Here is a 15,502-nt window from a genome sequence, read left to right as displayed (position 1 = left end):
ATTAACGGGGTAAATTTAGCCCTGCGGCTGGGGCGGGGCGGCCAGTACTCCCCACGGGCACCCCCAGGCTCCGCCACCTCCAGGCGGCCTCTGGGCTGACTCAGAGCCTGGGCCAAGGGGGGCGCCCCGCGCCTGCCCTGCCCTCCACGCCCCCTTCCCAGCACAGCCCTGGGGCCACCAGGACCTTCCCACCTAGGATGCCCCGTGGGCTGCGTGTCCGGCTGGAGGCGCCCCTTCCCTCCCTTACGAAATTAGTTGGCTGTGGCGGGGGGAGGAGGGGCAGGGAATACAGGCCGGCCCTGCCGTTAGGGAGCACGTGCGCGCGCGCGCACACACACACACACACACACACACACACACACACACACGGGAGCACGTGCATACACACACACACCGGCCGAGCACTGGCCCTTGCCCTCCTGGTGCCCCGGGGAGAGGGTGCCTGGGCTGCGGGTCTTACCTTCTCACCCGGTCCACCCCCTCGCGCCCATTTCCTGGGCAGAAGAGAGCACCTGCTGTTCCCCACCCGCCCCCCAGCCAGACTCACAAATTCCTTTAATCAGGCCCAGGGCTCCCTGCATGGGCTGGGGCTAGGTTTTGGGGGCCCCTGTCCAGCACCACGTCTCCCCACATTAGGCTGCAGTGCCCTCTGGACAACCCTGGGTCGGACCCCAGGCTCAGGCCACAAGTCCAGAGGCCAGGCAGGCTCAGGTGGCTGGGGGAATCCGAAGACTTGTCCCAACAACCCCTTGCAAGAACCCAGGGAGGTCCCAGGCCCCTGGCACCCTGCACCCAGCACCCTGCACCTGGCACCCAGCTGGAAGACGCACGCTCTGTGTTGGCAAGCCCGAGCAGAGCCGTGGCAGTGGGCAGGGACAGCCTGGTGGCTGGTGCATGTGAGGGACAGGCCTTCCATGTGTCAGCGCCTCCACTCACAGGTCTGTTCCTGCCGCCTTGGCCTGAGAAGGGATCAGAGGCCCCGTCTCCCAGCCAGGTGAGCACCCAGGACTCCTCCTAGGAGCTTCTACCGCTGTGTAACCCCAACTTTGGCAGTCAGCTTTGCCTCTATGGGGCCAAACACCCATCTGTCCCCTGCCATGTGTGACACAGTGCCAGGTACGGGGTTTAGGCTGACCCATATCCAAGACGTTCAGCCCCAAGGATGAACAGGGAAGGGAGGAGGGAAAGCCCTACTCTGACGCGCCATCCTCGCCCCTGGCTGCCCTGTGAGCCACTCGCCTAGGGACCAGCCTCAGAGCCAGGTGTCTGACCTCCAAGAGACCCTGCTGAGTAGGGGGAGGGGCGGGAGCAGCCGGGAGGGGCGGGAGCAGCTGGGAGGAGCCAGAGCAGCTTGGAGGGGCAGGAGCAGCCAGGAGGGGTGGGAGCAGCCTGAAGGGGTGGGAGCAGCCGGGAGGGGCGGGAGCAGCTGGGAGGCAAGGGCAGGGGTGGGTAGGGCCCCGGGGAGGAAACAACACAAGAGGAAAACATTACAAGTACCATTGTAATGAGCACACAAAGGTGGCCTGGTTTGGTGGGGATAACACACGGCAGGAGGGGATGGAGGGAAACGGGGACGGGCAGGGAAACAAGGAACACAGGGGGGCCTGTCCTTGCCCCGCATCCATCTGGGGCCCCCGAAATGGGCTACTGGGAGGGCGGCACAAAGGTTAGCGAGGGGAGACCTGGAAGCACAGGGCGTCCAGCGAGCGGGAGGTGGAGGGAACTGCCACAGGCCCAGCTCACACCCCACCTGCTCAGAGATGGGGCTCCCATGTTGGGGGGGTGAGAGGACACCCCGCAGAGCCTGGAGCCAACGACCAAACCTCACTCCTGCAGACCTGGGAGCTGAGTGGACCATAACCTGGGGCACCCCCGGAGCCCCCTCTGCACGTCACCCCTGCCTTCCCAAGCTCTCACAGACCTGGCCTCCCACTACTTCCAGCCCCCAGGACCTGAAGCAGGGAAGTGGCCCCTAGACTGGGGGGGTGCCTCAGGCCCCCGTGTGGTAAAAGTGGCTGATTCCCTCCCCCCTCTCTCCATGGCACCCCTCAGCCCCGGGGCAGTGCTCCACCCTGTGGGAAGGGTCACAAGGAATGCACCCTGGGCAGGTTACTCACCCCACCCCCTTCAAACCACAGTGACAAAACTTCTCCATCATCTAAAGATGTTCCATGAAGAAAGGCAGAAAGGAAACCTCTGTTCCCCAAAGTAGGAGCAGACGAGCCTGTAAGCGTGGGGAGGGGTGTGTCATCGGGGTGGACTGGGCTCCTGGTCTTCAAGGTTTGCCTTCAGGGTCTGGAGACCCCAGGTGGGCACAGAGCAGTCCCAGGAGGCAGGCCAGCTTAGGAGGGTGGGGGTCTCAGTTTGGGGGCTCAGCAGGAATGCCCACAGCGAGAAGGGATAAGAGGATTCCTCACAGCTCAGCCACACTCTCGCCCAGAGGGAGTGCCAGGGTGGGGGCCTCAGCAGGCTCAACCCCATGCTGCAGGGTGTCTGGGGCCTCTGCCACCCTCTGTGGGGGCCATGGGGGTCGGAGTTCAACCTGAGCCGGTCACCAAGTCACAGCCTAGGCCCCAGACAGCCAACCATGTGAAGAAGGTTCTGTGGCCAACTGGCCAACTAAGATGGGGTCGGGGGACCCCAAGGTCAATCTGGCTCGGCGGCCTGCAATTATGGGCTGTGGCTACCAGGGTGAGCGGGGTCCGTGGAAGACGCCCCTCCCCCGGCCTGGGGGTGTCTAGAGCCCCGAGGTGCAGCAACACGGTGGTCCCGCCACCCCAGCCGCAGGGCCAGGCTGGAACTCCGTCCAGAGAATGAAGTTCTCACCCAGCTCACTTGTCAGACAGACACTTCCACGCACCAAGGCCACCCACCCTCACCCCAGCCCAGCCCAAACTCCTACCCTGGCGATGAAACCTCAGAGGGCACCCACAGTATGGCTCCAAAATGGCCCTTCTGGCAAGAGGGGCTGCCTGCATGGCCTCGGGGATATTTGGGGGCCAACATGTTGGAGGCAAGTCTCAGGGCAGGGGGAGGTCTGCCTTACAAAGCTCCCTGCCAGGCTGGGGGCAGGTCCTGTGCCCCCAGAGAGTTCTGTGCAGTTAGCCTAGGGTGGGACACCGGGGCAGAGGTAAGAGGAACAGGAAGAGCCTGGCAGGACGTGGAGGGGACAGAACGTGGGAAGGAGGATGCATTCAGGGTGAGCCTGGGGTTTTGGCTTGGCCAGGTGGAAGGAGGTCGGGGTGGACCCACGGGGGTCTCCACCCGGCCAGTAGTCGGGGGGCCCAGGCTGCAGAGGACACCAAGTGTAGCCAGCAGAGGGGGGCCGTTACAGCCATGGGAGGGGTCGCTGTGAGAGGGACTGCAGAGGGCAGCCTTGGGGAGGCCCCTTAGGGCCTCGACCCTCCCTGGGCGTGTATGTGGGTGTCCTGCTACAGTTTGGGGATGGCCAAGGAGACAAGGGTCACTTCTGAGATCAGGTTACAGAAAGACATAGCTTCCTCCTGCTAACTTGCTTTCACTCCAAGGGAAGCCAGCTGCCCCATGGGAGATGCTCTGTGCAGAGGCCCATGTGGCAAAGAACTGAGGTCTCCAGCCACCGGCCAGCGAGGACCTGGGGCCAGACAACTGCCCCATGTGGGGACTGGGATGGGGATCCCCCAGCCAATACCTCGACCACAGCGTCATGAGCGATCTTGACTCAAGGACCCAGATCCCTGACCCACCGAAACTGAGACAATATGTTTGTTGTCTTAAGCCAGCAGATTTGAGGACCACTTGTTATGCAGCAGCAGCTAACTAATACATCGAGAAGAGATGGGACTTTGGCAGGGTGCAGGGTTTGTAACCTTTACATGGAAACCATGGCCAAGAAGAACTTTCAGGAAGAAGGATCAGGGAGGGCTGAGAGGGGAGTTGGTAACTCAGAGAGCCAGGGGGTCTACAAACAAGCTTGTTCCCCAACCCCTACTGGCCATGCAGTCAGTGTCAGCGAGTAGGCAGGCATGGACCATGAAGCCATGAAGCCATGCCCATCCAAGGGGGCCATCAGCACTGGCCAGTGGAAGCCAGATCTGTTTTTGCAGTAGAGTCACAAATTCCAATTTCCCTGTGACATGCCCACTTTCTAGAACTCAGTGGGGAGCCTGCTTGGACAGCGAGAGGACAGGAGTTGGGGAGCAGGTGGCTGCAGTCTGAAGGGTGCAGAAGGGCCTCTGTTGCCCTGATGTCGCTGGCTCAGCCCCGCCCTCCAGGCCACGCTCACCCCCACATGTGCACCAAAGCCTGGACAGCTACCGGGGGGTGGGAGCACTGGCTGCTCGGGGTGGTGGCCAAGCCTGGGGAGGGCAATGGGGAGGGAGCCATGCCAGGCGGGCTCTGCCCAGGTCTGCCCAGCACCTGCCCCGCGTGAAGGCCTCTAGGGAGCCTCAAGCCTCCAGGAAAAGTGGTCTGGGGGGACAAACCCGCTCTGTCCCAGACCCTGCAGCGGCTTAACCCCCTCCCCCAACCTGACCCCGGGAACCCCCCAAGGCGGCAGTGTAAACAGAGGCCACTGGGCCTCGGGGACGGGGGAGGTCTGGAGGGCAGTGTCCGGATCCCCACAACACGGGCACCCCAAAACACCCCAATCCCAGCATGCAGGGAGCCAGCTCCCCCCGGGGCCAGCCCGGGTCACTGTAGCCCTGAGTACGGCTGGGAGGTGACCCCCAGGGTGTCTGCAGGACCCTGCGCCCCCTTTCCATTTTTGCTCAGCCTCTTAAGGACCGTTTATCCACCGCCCACTCGAGGGCTCTTAGGCCTCAACCATTCCGGATTTCCAAGTATTTACAAATCTGCAATGTGTTCGGAACGGGAGGGCCTCGTCTGTGGTCTGCCAATTTTCCTGGATTTCGTCCGTATTCACACACAGTAGAGCCTCTCAACGCTTACCCTAAAGGTGTGCGGCAATTTAATTTAAATGTAATTTTTGTATTAATTTAAAATAAATTAAAAGTTTATTTTTAGGATACCCAAAGGGATGCAATGTCGCAAAGAGGGGACTGGCTTCCAGCCAACGCCCACGAGGTGGGCTACTGGCTGTGGAGACCGGGGGGCCGTGGGGGAGCCTCGCTGGGCAGACCGGCAACCTGGGGACCCATTCTCCCCCCACCCCATGCCTTCCATCTCCATCCCCAGCCCCTAAGTCCCCCCAGTGCCCCCTCGGCTCCCCATGATGGGTGACGTGGAGGAGATATCTGAAGCCCTCCTGGGCAGCCCGCAAAGGGCCCCTCTGAGCCCACTCCCCACTGGTGCAGGGGTGGCGAGCACTGAGCCTGGAGCAGCAGGAGAGGAAGGGGTAGGGGTGGGGGACGGACTGGTCTGTGAGGACCTCGCCAAGAGATGCAGGCTGGGGGGAGGGTCCATGGGGCAGAGGGTGCAGCAGGGCCGGGGACAGCCTGCGTGGGGAAGGGCAAGGGCTGGAGGCTGCAGGGGGACAGAGGAAGGGGCGCGGCTGCGAACGCTGATGCCAGGGAGGCCGGGGTCATGTGTCCCTAAGGGGCCGAAACTCCAGTGAGCTCCCTCTCAGCGGCAGACCCCTGCCACCCACTAGCACGTCTTGCAGGTCAATGCTGGCCAAGTCACTGGCAGACACGACAGCAGACTGGGCAGGGTGAGGGCTGGGGCTCATCTCAATGGACGAAAGAAGGGGGAGGGGTAGACCGCAAGGACCCCCACATCCAACTCGGTCAGGAGACCGAGAGAGGCCCCTCCCCAGTCACTGGGGCGCCCCACCCCCCAGCCCACCTCTCTTCTACTGAGCCCCAGTCTAGTCAGTTGCCCCGACCTGGGTCAGGTTTTAGGGAGAGGCAGCTCACGAGCAGGGCCGATACCCCCACCCCAGACCCTGTAGGGAACACTCACCCCCCACACACACACCTGATCCACAGCCTGGGGTGGGGACACGCACATGATAGGCATAGACATATACACACACCGAATATAGACATGGAATACACACGCACAGAATATACCCACTCAGAACACACACACAGTACGCACGCGCAGGTTACACACAGGATATACACACGCAATAAACACACTCAGAATACAGGAGCAGAATGAACACATGTGGACTACAATGGAATATACACACAGTATACACGCTCAGACTACACATGCAGAATACACACATGAAATATACTACATAGAATATACAGGCAGAATACACACGCAGGGCACACCTATTCAAAGGGCCCCAGGGGGAGAACTGAGGCATTGAGGACTCGAGGGGGGTGACCCCAGGATGGAGAGGAGGAGCCTCCGCTCTGCCCCCCATCCCACCAGACCTTCACCCACAGATGGACATGGTGGACATGGAGGGGGCAGGCTCCCAAGAGCACCCCTTCAAGGAGGTGGGGTTCTGAGATGCGCCCTAGGGGGGCTCACGGTTTCTTACAGCTGACCCATCCAGGACGCAGCACCTCCACTGCCAGGAACCCTGGGGGGGCTCAGAAAGGATAGACAGGCTTGATTTACAGAACTGGGACCTGTCCTTGTCCCCATCTCCCCGTAGCCCAGCACCTTACTATGCTGGGGTCCCCCTGCACCCCATCACATGCACCCCACGTGGATGGGCAGGGAGCCACCTCGCCATCCCAGCTGGGAACCTGGGACAGATGGGAACTGGCCACCCCAGGTCCCAGCTACTGTCAGGCCACTCCTTCACCGCAGCCAGAGGGGCAGCGTGTCACAGGGACCACCCCTCTCCCCACTGGCCTCCTCCTGCCAGCGCCCAAATCTGCCCCTGTGCACCCAGGGTGTCCCAAAGGCTCCCGTGGGCAGTCTCCATGCCTCAATGCTTCTGAGTAGTGGGAGGTGGCAGCCTTGCCCCCAGCAGGGCAGGAAGGTCCCTCAGGATAGTAGACGCAGAGGGCTGGGGGGGGTGCCCACGTCGCGGGAGGGCAGGGCGGAGGGCGGGCACCCTTGGGTTTTGGGGGTGAGCCAAGCACTGACTCGACCTGGCTGCACCTGGCCTTTCTCTATCTTCTGGGGTGCTGGCTGCAGCTGCAGGACACTCACACGGGGCCCTCTTCATGGCCGGGACGCCCCCACCCGCTTGCCCAGGGTGGTGGGCAGCTCTGGAGGGCAGAAAGGAATGGGCGCACAGGGTGGCCTGGACTCAGGACCCTGCAACCCCCCAAAGCAGGAGAGTCTGGTCCCAGGCCGGGGCATTCCGGAGAGCGGGCCCTGGGCAAAGAAGGTGGCTGAGCAAAGCCAGGGCTCTCCACCAGGGCCCATCAGAACCACTGAGGAGTGTGAAAGGAGCTGCTCGGACATGCCCCATGGGGGGCCCTGGCCGCCGATGGCTCAAGTGGGAGGGCTTCAGGGGGCAGCTGAGAGGTGGGCATGTGGGTGGCTGGTACCTGCAGGTGGCAGAGCGTAGGGGCCGATTGCCCGGGGACCCTGGGGGAGGGCCAAATGGAGAGGGCAGCAGAGGCCCAGGGAGGGGCCCGTGGAGTGGTTGCTGTGACGGTCAGGCCTAAGGTGGTTCGGGGGAGTCCCCAGACACAGGGCCAAACCGACAGGCCTGGGGTTGGTGGACAGGGGGGTGCGGAAGCCAGAAAGACCCCCTGAGAAAGGAGAACAGTTGACCCTGCCCCACGCAAGGGGACCTGAGGCAGGGCCAAGCTGGTGCTCAGCCACAAGCAAGACAGGCTCATCTGCCCGGCGACGGGGAGGGCAGGAGGGGGGCAGGGGAAGAGCCAGGGCGGGGGCTGAGAAGTGGGAGGGGCCAGAAACATTCCAGTCACTGGCAGTCCAGCTCCCCCAGGGCCTCTGGCTACCTTCTTGGATGCCGGGTGTGAACGTGACAGCTCGGCCTGGGTGTGAGGCCGCATGCACGGGTGGGCCCACGGAGCTCTCCTGGCACAGGCTACAGGGCCAGCCTCTGCCCACAAAGGGACATGGCTTGGCCAACGGCACAGCCAGAAGATCCCTCCCCAGGCAGCAATGCATCCATGTCCCCCAGGGCAGCCCTGTCCCCCCCAAACCCACCACTACATTCACCCCCTGCCTCCATTACCCTCCTCCCTGCATCTACTCACTCTCCCCGGGACCAGCTGTGTCCCCCGCCACTCCTGCTTCTGCCTGTCTTGTCCCAGTGAGGGAGCCACATCTGCCACCCCTGTGCCCACCCCTCAAAGCCTGAGCTCGCAGGCGTCCTTGGTGGTCCACCCGCTAAGTCCGAGGGGAGCCCCTCTACCCTGAAGGGGGTCCCACTCAGCCTGGCTTCTCCCACCAAGGCAACAGCTAGCCGCCTTGACTGTCACCCAGGTATCTAAAGGTTCCCTCTCTTCTGGTGGGCACCCCAGGCACCCCCAGACTCAGGGACCCCAGCCTACTGCCCAGGGGCCGCCCTCAGCAGCACCCCTTCACCGCTCCCAGCTCTAGTGTTTCCACTGGGAACCCAAGTTCCCCCAGGGCCCCTCTCCCCACCCAGCTCAGGCTCTCAGTCACATGACTGGAGGGTCTACTAGGGACCCTGGTGTGTGCAGGCGGGCTGGAGGGGGGCCAGAGGCGGGCAGCCTGCGACACACCTGAGACACACGGCTGCGAGATCCTAAGTTTCCTTCCCGGCACCCAGTGCACCACGGGGCCATCTTCAGTCAAACCTGGGAGCAGGGGGACACCTAGGGGGACCAGACTCTTTGTTGGGGTGTCCCAGGGGAGGGGAGGGGGAGCAGGGGACCCAACCCACCTGTTTATTCCCGCTTCCTCCTCCCCACAATCCCAGGTCAGAATATGGGTGGGGGGCGGGGGATAAGCACTTCCTGGCTGATTTGATCTGGAATCTAATCTGCCTGGACAGCTGCAGAGGCAGCCTGTGAATGCTAGCCTGCGGGCGCCAGCCTGGGCGCAGGACGCTTCCCCGCCAGCCCGGGAGCCTTTGCCCAGCACCCCCTCTGAGACCCCCTCTAAGCCCCTCACACTGAGACCCCTCCTCCAAGACCCCCTCCTCCTCTGAGTCCATCTCCTGAGCACGTCTCCTAAGAGATCCCCTCTTCCTCTTCTGAGTCCCCCCCGCAAACCCAGGCCCCGTTCCCATCCTGCGGCAGATGCTTGGCAGCCGGGGGGGGGGGGGGCTGGCAGGACCCCGGAAGGCAGTCCTATCATATATTACCACAAACGGGGGCCCACTGACAAATGGGCCTGCGTGATCTAAACGGTTTATTATCCCATAAAACCGTCAGCGGGCAGAGCGTGGCGCCCGAGGGAGCCCGGCCCACCGCAGCCCTCCGAGGCCCTGCCAAGGCTGCTTCCCAGACACTGCACGCAGGGGTCACTGTTCTCTGGTGTGATGCTGATTCTGGAGGATGGGGGTGTGGAAGGGAGCGCTGGGAGAGTGGTCCCAGTGGGTGAGGGCAGGCGAGGGCCCTGTGGGGCACGTCTTCTGCATTAGTGCCCTTCTAAGAAACACGAGAACTTCTAGGCGGCTGCGGCCCCCAGGCAGCTCCTGGGTGCCGGTTTGGAGCCAGAGGCGGGGCTGCATCTTCCTTCCACAGCACCAGGGGAGCCACTGCAGGGCAAGGGGCCAGGGGCAAGGGAGCAACAGGGGACCCACTGCGCCAAGGCCAAGAAGCATTTGCATGTGGACCTCCAGATGGGAACCGCCCCCCCGACATCACCCAGGCCAGGTCTCCACGCCCTGCTGACCCCTCGCCAGCAGCCATGGCCCCTGAGAAAGCTACTCCAGAGAAGCCATGTGCAGCGGTCACTGGAAAAGCCTCCCAGGCTCTGTGGGTGACATGCACAGGGACCAAAGGGGCAGAGGGCCAATTCCCCTCTGTCTCCTGCATTCAGCAATTTATGGTAGGGGAGGAGGCCAGGCAGAGCCCCCAGGCCTCTGCAGCAGGGAGGGCAGGGGGTATACTGGGGGCAACAACCAAGTCCCCCTCCCACCAGGAAAGCCGTTGTTCCCAGTGACCCTGACTGAACTCCTTCCTTGCACTTGGGAAGTCTCAGCTCAGAGAATGGGGATGGTCCCAGGCCAGGGGCATTCTGGGAAATGCAGTCTTCTGGCAGGCGCAAGGCGCCACTTCTGCGGGCCCTGGGTTAAGGAAAAAACTGGGGGAGAGGAGAGAGCAAGCAGTTACCCTGATCTCCAACCCCAGGTGGAAGTTTAAAATTACTGGAACACCCGCTGCCTGAAAAGCCACCAGCCAATCCTATGATCCCAGCCACGATGGTTTCCTGGCAGCCCTGATGCTCTTATTTTGGTAGGGAGACCTAGGAACTCTCAAAGTGGACTGACCCTGATCAAAGCACCCAGGCTGAAAGAAGTATTTACTGACCCCCCACTCCTGTCCTCCTTTGGCCCCTGCCCCCAGATACCGAAAGAAAGGGGAGCTCAGCAGAACATAGGGATGCCTCCCGGCACCCAGCGATGCACCCCGGGTGCGGCTGGTACATTATTTATGCTCACAGCCCGCTCCGATGACATATGTAAGTTGACAGCGAACATCCTATCAACTTGCTGGAGTGTATCTTGATTGTTAAAACACACTCTTAAAGGTGCACGATCATTTATCAAATTAAAAGAGCCGCGCCAGCGTCCGTTCCTTTTCTGTTTTTCCAGCGAATCCACCCCACCCCCACCCCTCCGCAACCCCCTACCACACCAGACCTGCTAGAGGCATCCCGGCTTGGCCCCCAGGCCCAGACCCCCAGGTTAAGCTTCCCCTGCTGCTGCTGGGGACCCCGGGCTCTGCCCCCCCTCACGCCACCCCCCACCCCCAGGCCAGGGGCAGCCCACTAATTGCCAAGAAGTGACAAACTGCCAGAAGCTCCACCAATTAAATTTAAACTCATGCAAAGCTCAGTGGCTAGTAAATTGTTATTTTTATTAGCTCGAACCAAGTTCCCGTAAGAGAGAAAGTCAACTTGCTCCCATGAATGGCTCTTGTATAATTTATTTAACTCTGTGCTCTTTGCCAAAGACTGGAATATTTTTAGCTCGTTCTGTTGTTGGATTTGGCTTTTTTATGTGTGTTTCTGGGGGCTATTTTTAGCCACCTCCATGTTATTCTAACAGCCTCCTTTGCCTTTCTGTCCTGCCCGTGCGGGCTGCGTTGAACCCTGTCTCACAGGGAGAGGGGAGATTTCTAAGAATAACCGAGGAGCCTTCGGGGGGTGCTCCCGGACTCCTCTCCACGTGACCTGGAAATCCCGACAGAAAACGCAGCAGCTCCTCCTGGGAACCGTCCGGCCTGGTGGCAGCTCGGCCCCGCTGGAGGAAACCCCACATTCCCCAAACGGGCGTCGGTGAGCCAGGCTTCCCGCCGCCCCTTTGATGTCTGGGCCCTGTCACTCCAGGCAGGACGGGAGAGTCTTCAGAAAGTCACTTTTCACACCTACTTAATGTCGGTAACTGTTGCAGAAACACTCCATCGCGTCATGGAGCTAAGGAGGTATTTACGAAAATGTATTCCTTCCCCCCCTTTACAAAAAAATATCATATGACGAGCGAGCGGGAAGATTTTATGGGGTCTTTTCACACTCGGAAATTATCTTCTCTGTCTACTGGATTTTTTGAGAATGGCGATGCGAAGCACCTTCAGCGGGAAAGAAGTTTCCAGTTCTCCCACCAGGCAGGGGCCTCGGTCTCCCCGTTTCCTCCAAACAACCCCTAGCCCAGGATGATTCAGCCCAGGCAGGCAGGGGACTGGGAGCCACAGCCAGATCTTACAGACCAAGACCGAAAACGACTCGGGGTCCGGCAGGCGCCTCGGGGGACTGGGGAGGAGGGGGTGCGCTTGGTGCCACCGGCTCCAGGCAGCAGCGTGGCTGACAAATCTGGGGTGGTCTCCTTGTTGAATCTCCTGCCCTCGCCCCAAGATTTCACAGCTTTGCCTCCAGACCATTTGTATTAGAGACAGAATCTGACTCTGCACGAAAAAGAACAAGTCTCACCATTTTAACGGCACCTTTGTTGCCGAGGCCACAGCCCCGGCCATACAGGCCTGCACCCGGGAGAAGAGCACAGAGCTCTCGGCACTTTCATTTTTGGAAAAGCCACGGAAGGGAGCTCCCGAGCCCATCCTTCCCACCAGGGTCCCTGGAACTGACATTCCGAAAGCACCGCGTATTGGGGGGGGGGGCTGGTGGGGAGACCCTTAGCCCAGTAGGCAGCGGCGGCTCCACGCATCGGGGGGCCGGGAAGCCGGCTCCTCTCCGGCGCTGGCTTCTAATCCCTAAGGGAAACCGGACGGATGGGAAGAGACTGGGCTGGTCTCCCTCTCAGCAGGGTGCTGGCAGAGTACGGCGCGGGTTGGGCCCTGCAGCCAGCCGGGGCCCGTGGGCCCGAGGCCACCCGCGGAAATGGGAAGAAAGTCTGCTCAACTGGCCGTTCGGAAATCCACGCACGCGGTGCCAAAAGATTTTTAAAACTGAATTGTACTTTCTTCGTCCTAAGCGAGATCGCGTAGAGACACAGAGCAGAGCAAAGTGGTGTGGGGGTGATTCCTTCAAAGAGAAAATAAATGCAGCTAGATTTTTTAAATCCCATACTGCCCGCTGGTTTTCGAGCAACCCCCAAAGGCTTTCATTTCAGCTGCGGATGCTTCTTCCTGGATGCCGGCTCCACCAGCCTTCCTCCCCTTCGCGCCCCCACTCCCCCGGCCCCCCCTCTGAGCACAATAGGTCCTTGGCTCCCCCCAGGGGGTTGAAATTGGGCCTCTGGGAGCAGAAGCCCTGGGCCCTTCAGAGCCCCACAGGGTCTGCAGTACCTTCTAGGGTGCCCCGTGCATGGGGGAGGCTGGGGGGGGTTGGGGGTCGAGAAACAGCAAGAGCAGGACGCTGCCCCTGCCCCTGCCCAGTGCAGTTTCTCACAGCCGGCCGTGACCTGTGCACGAGGAACCACGTGGCCAAATGGGGAGAGAGCAAGACAAAGGTCGGGTCACCCAGGCCAGCTCCCACCTGACTCGGTTTTGCCTCCATCTGGAGAGAAGGGCAGGAAGGGGGAGTGGCAGCCAGCCCCGGCGAAGGGGGAGGGTCGGCAGCAGAGACCTGAATCAAGGCAGAATGGGGAATGAGGCCTGGCTGTGCCCAGTAGCCAGGGGAGTTGTTACCTGCCAGAAAGGAGGGCGCGGCACTTTTTTTTTTTTTTTGGAGGGGGGAGGTACACATATGCTCCCTCCCCATCCCCTGCCCTGAAGGCTGACTCCCCACACCTGGGAGGGGCCATCGGCCTTCAGCCAGGAAAAGGGACTGGCAGGAAAGCCCAGTCCCTGCCATGGTGCGCAGCCCCTTCCCCTCTGCGTCCCCCACCCTCGCAATTGAGCAGGGCAGCGTCTCCCATGCAGGGGCAGGAAGAGACACTTAATAACCACAAGGACAGCAGGGAGAGAGATTGTAAAATCACCAATTGCTCAGCCAAGTACTTTTTCTCTTTCTCTTTCGAGTTATAAATCTCCAGGAGAAAAGAGAAAGGGAGAAAAAGAAAGAAGGAAGAGCAGTGGAGACGGAAAAAAAAAAAGGGCAGCTCTGCAGAAGGCTGATAGTGGAGCAGGAAACGCTGCGGGTGCCGGGCCAGCCAGGGACGGGTGTCCCAGGGCCTCTGGCTTGCTGAGACTTAAAAAAAAAAAAAAAAAATCTCCTGGCGTCGTAGATGCAAAAGCCCATTAGCAATTAAGCAATTTGGGATGTCTGTGTGTGTGTGTGTGTGTGTGTGTGTTTGTGTGTTGTGTAGGAAATTTACGCTCTCCTTTTTGACTGCCTTCCCTTCTGACATTTTCCCTTCTGACATTTTCCCGTCTGGCTCTTCTCTGCTATCCTTTTTAATCCACACACTAATTGTGATCCCATTAAGGCAGATATAATTTTATTAGTATTCACAGTTCATCAAGCTAGCCATAGTAACTGTTATCTTTGATTTTTTTAAAAAAATGCAACCAATGTTTCTGATGTTTTAAAAAACGGTAAACAAAAGTACAAGCCCATAGGGGTGACCCAGGGGGTCTCCCCCCTCGAAGCCCCAGGGTGGCTGCATCGTTTGCCACACTCCTCCCGGGGCCCTTCTCGGACTGGCTCAAAACTAATATCCAGAGCACCCAAGGGAGGGGGTGTTCTCCAGGCCTGGGTCGACCTGCCCACGGAGGAGGGGTATCCTCTCCAGCCAGGGGATCTGAGAGGACTGCCTGGCCACGCAGGCCGTTCGGCCTGAGGCCCTGCCCAGGACGGCCCCGGTTCTAACCTCTTGGAGCAAATGAGCGGCGCACTCGCCTGCACCGAAATCCGGAGCGCGGCCCCCCGCGCCGCTCCCTTGTCACCGCCCAGGCCCGGGGCCCAGCTGCTCTCCCCGCGCCACGGAGCTCGGAGGCCGGCCGCGCTCTGGCCTCGCTTCGTCCGGCTCTCGGGGGAGACAAATGCCGATGAAGGCGAGCGCAACCCCTGCAAACGGCTCCTCGGGCTGGCAGGCTTTACATGGAAACGGGCTTGACCAGCTCGGCCCGGCAGTCTCTGGAACGCTCGACCCCGCGCACCGCCTAAGCCCCAGGCCGCGCGCCCCCCGCGCCCGCCAGCGGCCGTTTGGGCCCCGCAGAAAGCGGCGCGGCTTCGGGACGTGTGCGCAAGAAGGAGGGGCCCGCGCGATTTCGTGCGGCTGGGGTGGGGGCGGGGGGAGGCTTTCCGTTCGGCCGCCTCGAGAGAAAGCCGGCGCTCCCCCCACCGCCCCGGCCGCGGCCCCCTCCCCCCCGCTGCGGGCGGGCCCGACTGACCTGTGTGCGAAGCCATGGGGAGAGGCGACGGGAAGTACTTCCCCGGCTGGAAGTGCGCGGCGGGCTGCGCGGCGGGCCCGGCCGGGGCGAGGCGCGCAGCGGCGGCGCTGCGGTGGCCCAGGCTCCCGCGCTCCGACAACAGATGCGGCGGCGGCGCGAAGTCGCGGCCATCCATGCCGGGCCCCGGCCCCGGCCCGCCGCCGCCGCCGCCGCCACCTCCCGGGAGCAGCGCGGCCGGGGCCCGGGTGGCGGCTCCGAGCGGGCCGCGGGCGGCCGGAGGAGGCGGCGGCGTCCGAGGTCACCGGCGGCGGCAGCGGCGGCGGCGGCGGGGCCGGTCAGCACGCCGGCGGGCTGGGCTCCTGGGCGGGCGGCCGCGCGTCGCGCCGGCGGCCGCCGTACGGGTCCATGGCCTGCGGAGGCAAGCAGAGGAGACTGGGTGACCGGGGGCTCGGCTTGCCCGGGGGCCCGCGCCCCGCCCGTCTCGAGCGCCCCGCGCGTCTCCCCGGCACACACGCGCGCCCGGAACCCCCGCGGACACGCACCCACCCAGCCGCGCGCGGCCCGGAGAGCCCGGCAGAGCCGGCCTCACCGCCTTCCCTCCGCGGCCAGCGGGTTCCTGCCGCGAGGGCGCCGCGGCGAAGAGGCTGCAGGCTCGGCTGGGTGATAAAAACCCAAATCTGCGAAGCCATCACGCACACGCACACTCGCGCGCACACACACACACACACTTACACGCACACCCCCTCCCC

At 62.1% G+C, this 15,502-nt stretch overlaps 1 protein-coding gene across 1 annotated transcript in view; it reads right to left on the bottom strand.

Moving 5' to 3' along the window:
* BAHCC1 (BAH domain and coiled-coil containing 1) overlaps window positions 1-14,928 on the bottom strand; it is a 54,056-nt gene extending 39,128 nt beyond the window's left edge. The window contains exon 1 of the mRNA XM_077166203.1: window positions 14,754-14,928. Within this exon, the coding sequence (XP_077022318.1) occupies window positions 14,754-14,928 (175 nt within the window). The remainder of the gene's footprint in view (window positions 1-14,753) is intronic.
* Window positions 14,929-15,502: the final 574 nt, after the last annotated feature.

This window comes from Tamandua tetradactyla, chromosome 6 (genome assembly GCF_023851605.1).
Source record: "Tamandua tetradactyla isolate mTamTet1 chromosome 6, mTamTet1.pri, whole genome shotgun sequence".
NCBI classification, from domain to species: Eukaryota; Metazoa; Chordata; class Mammalia; order Pilosa; family Myrmecophagidae; genus Tamandua; species Tamandua tetradactyla.
The sequence above is the reverse complement of the archived record's forward strand: the minus strand, read 5'-3'. Positions and strand labels throughout refer to the sequence as shown.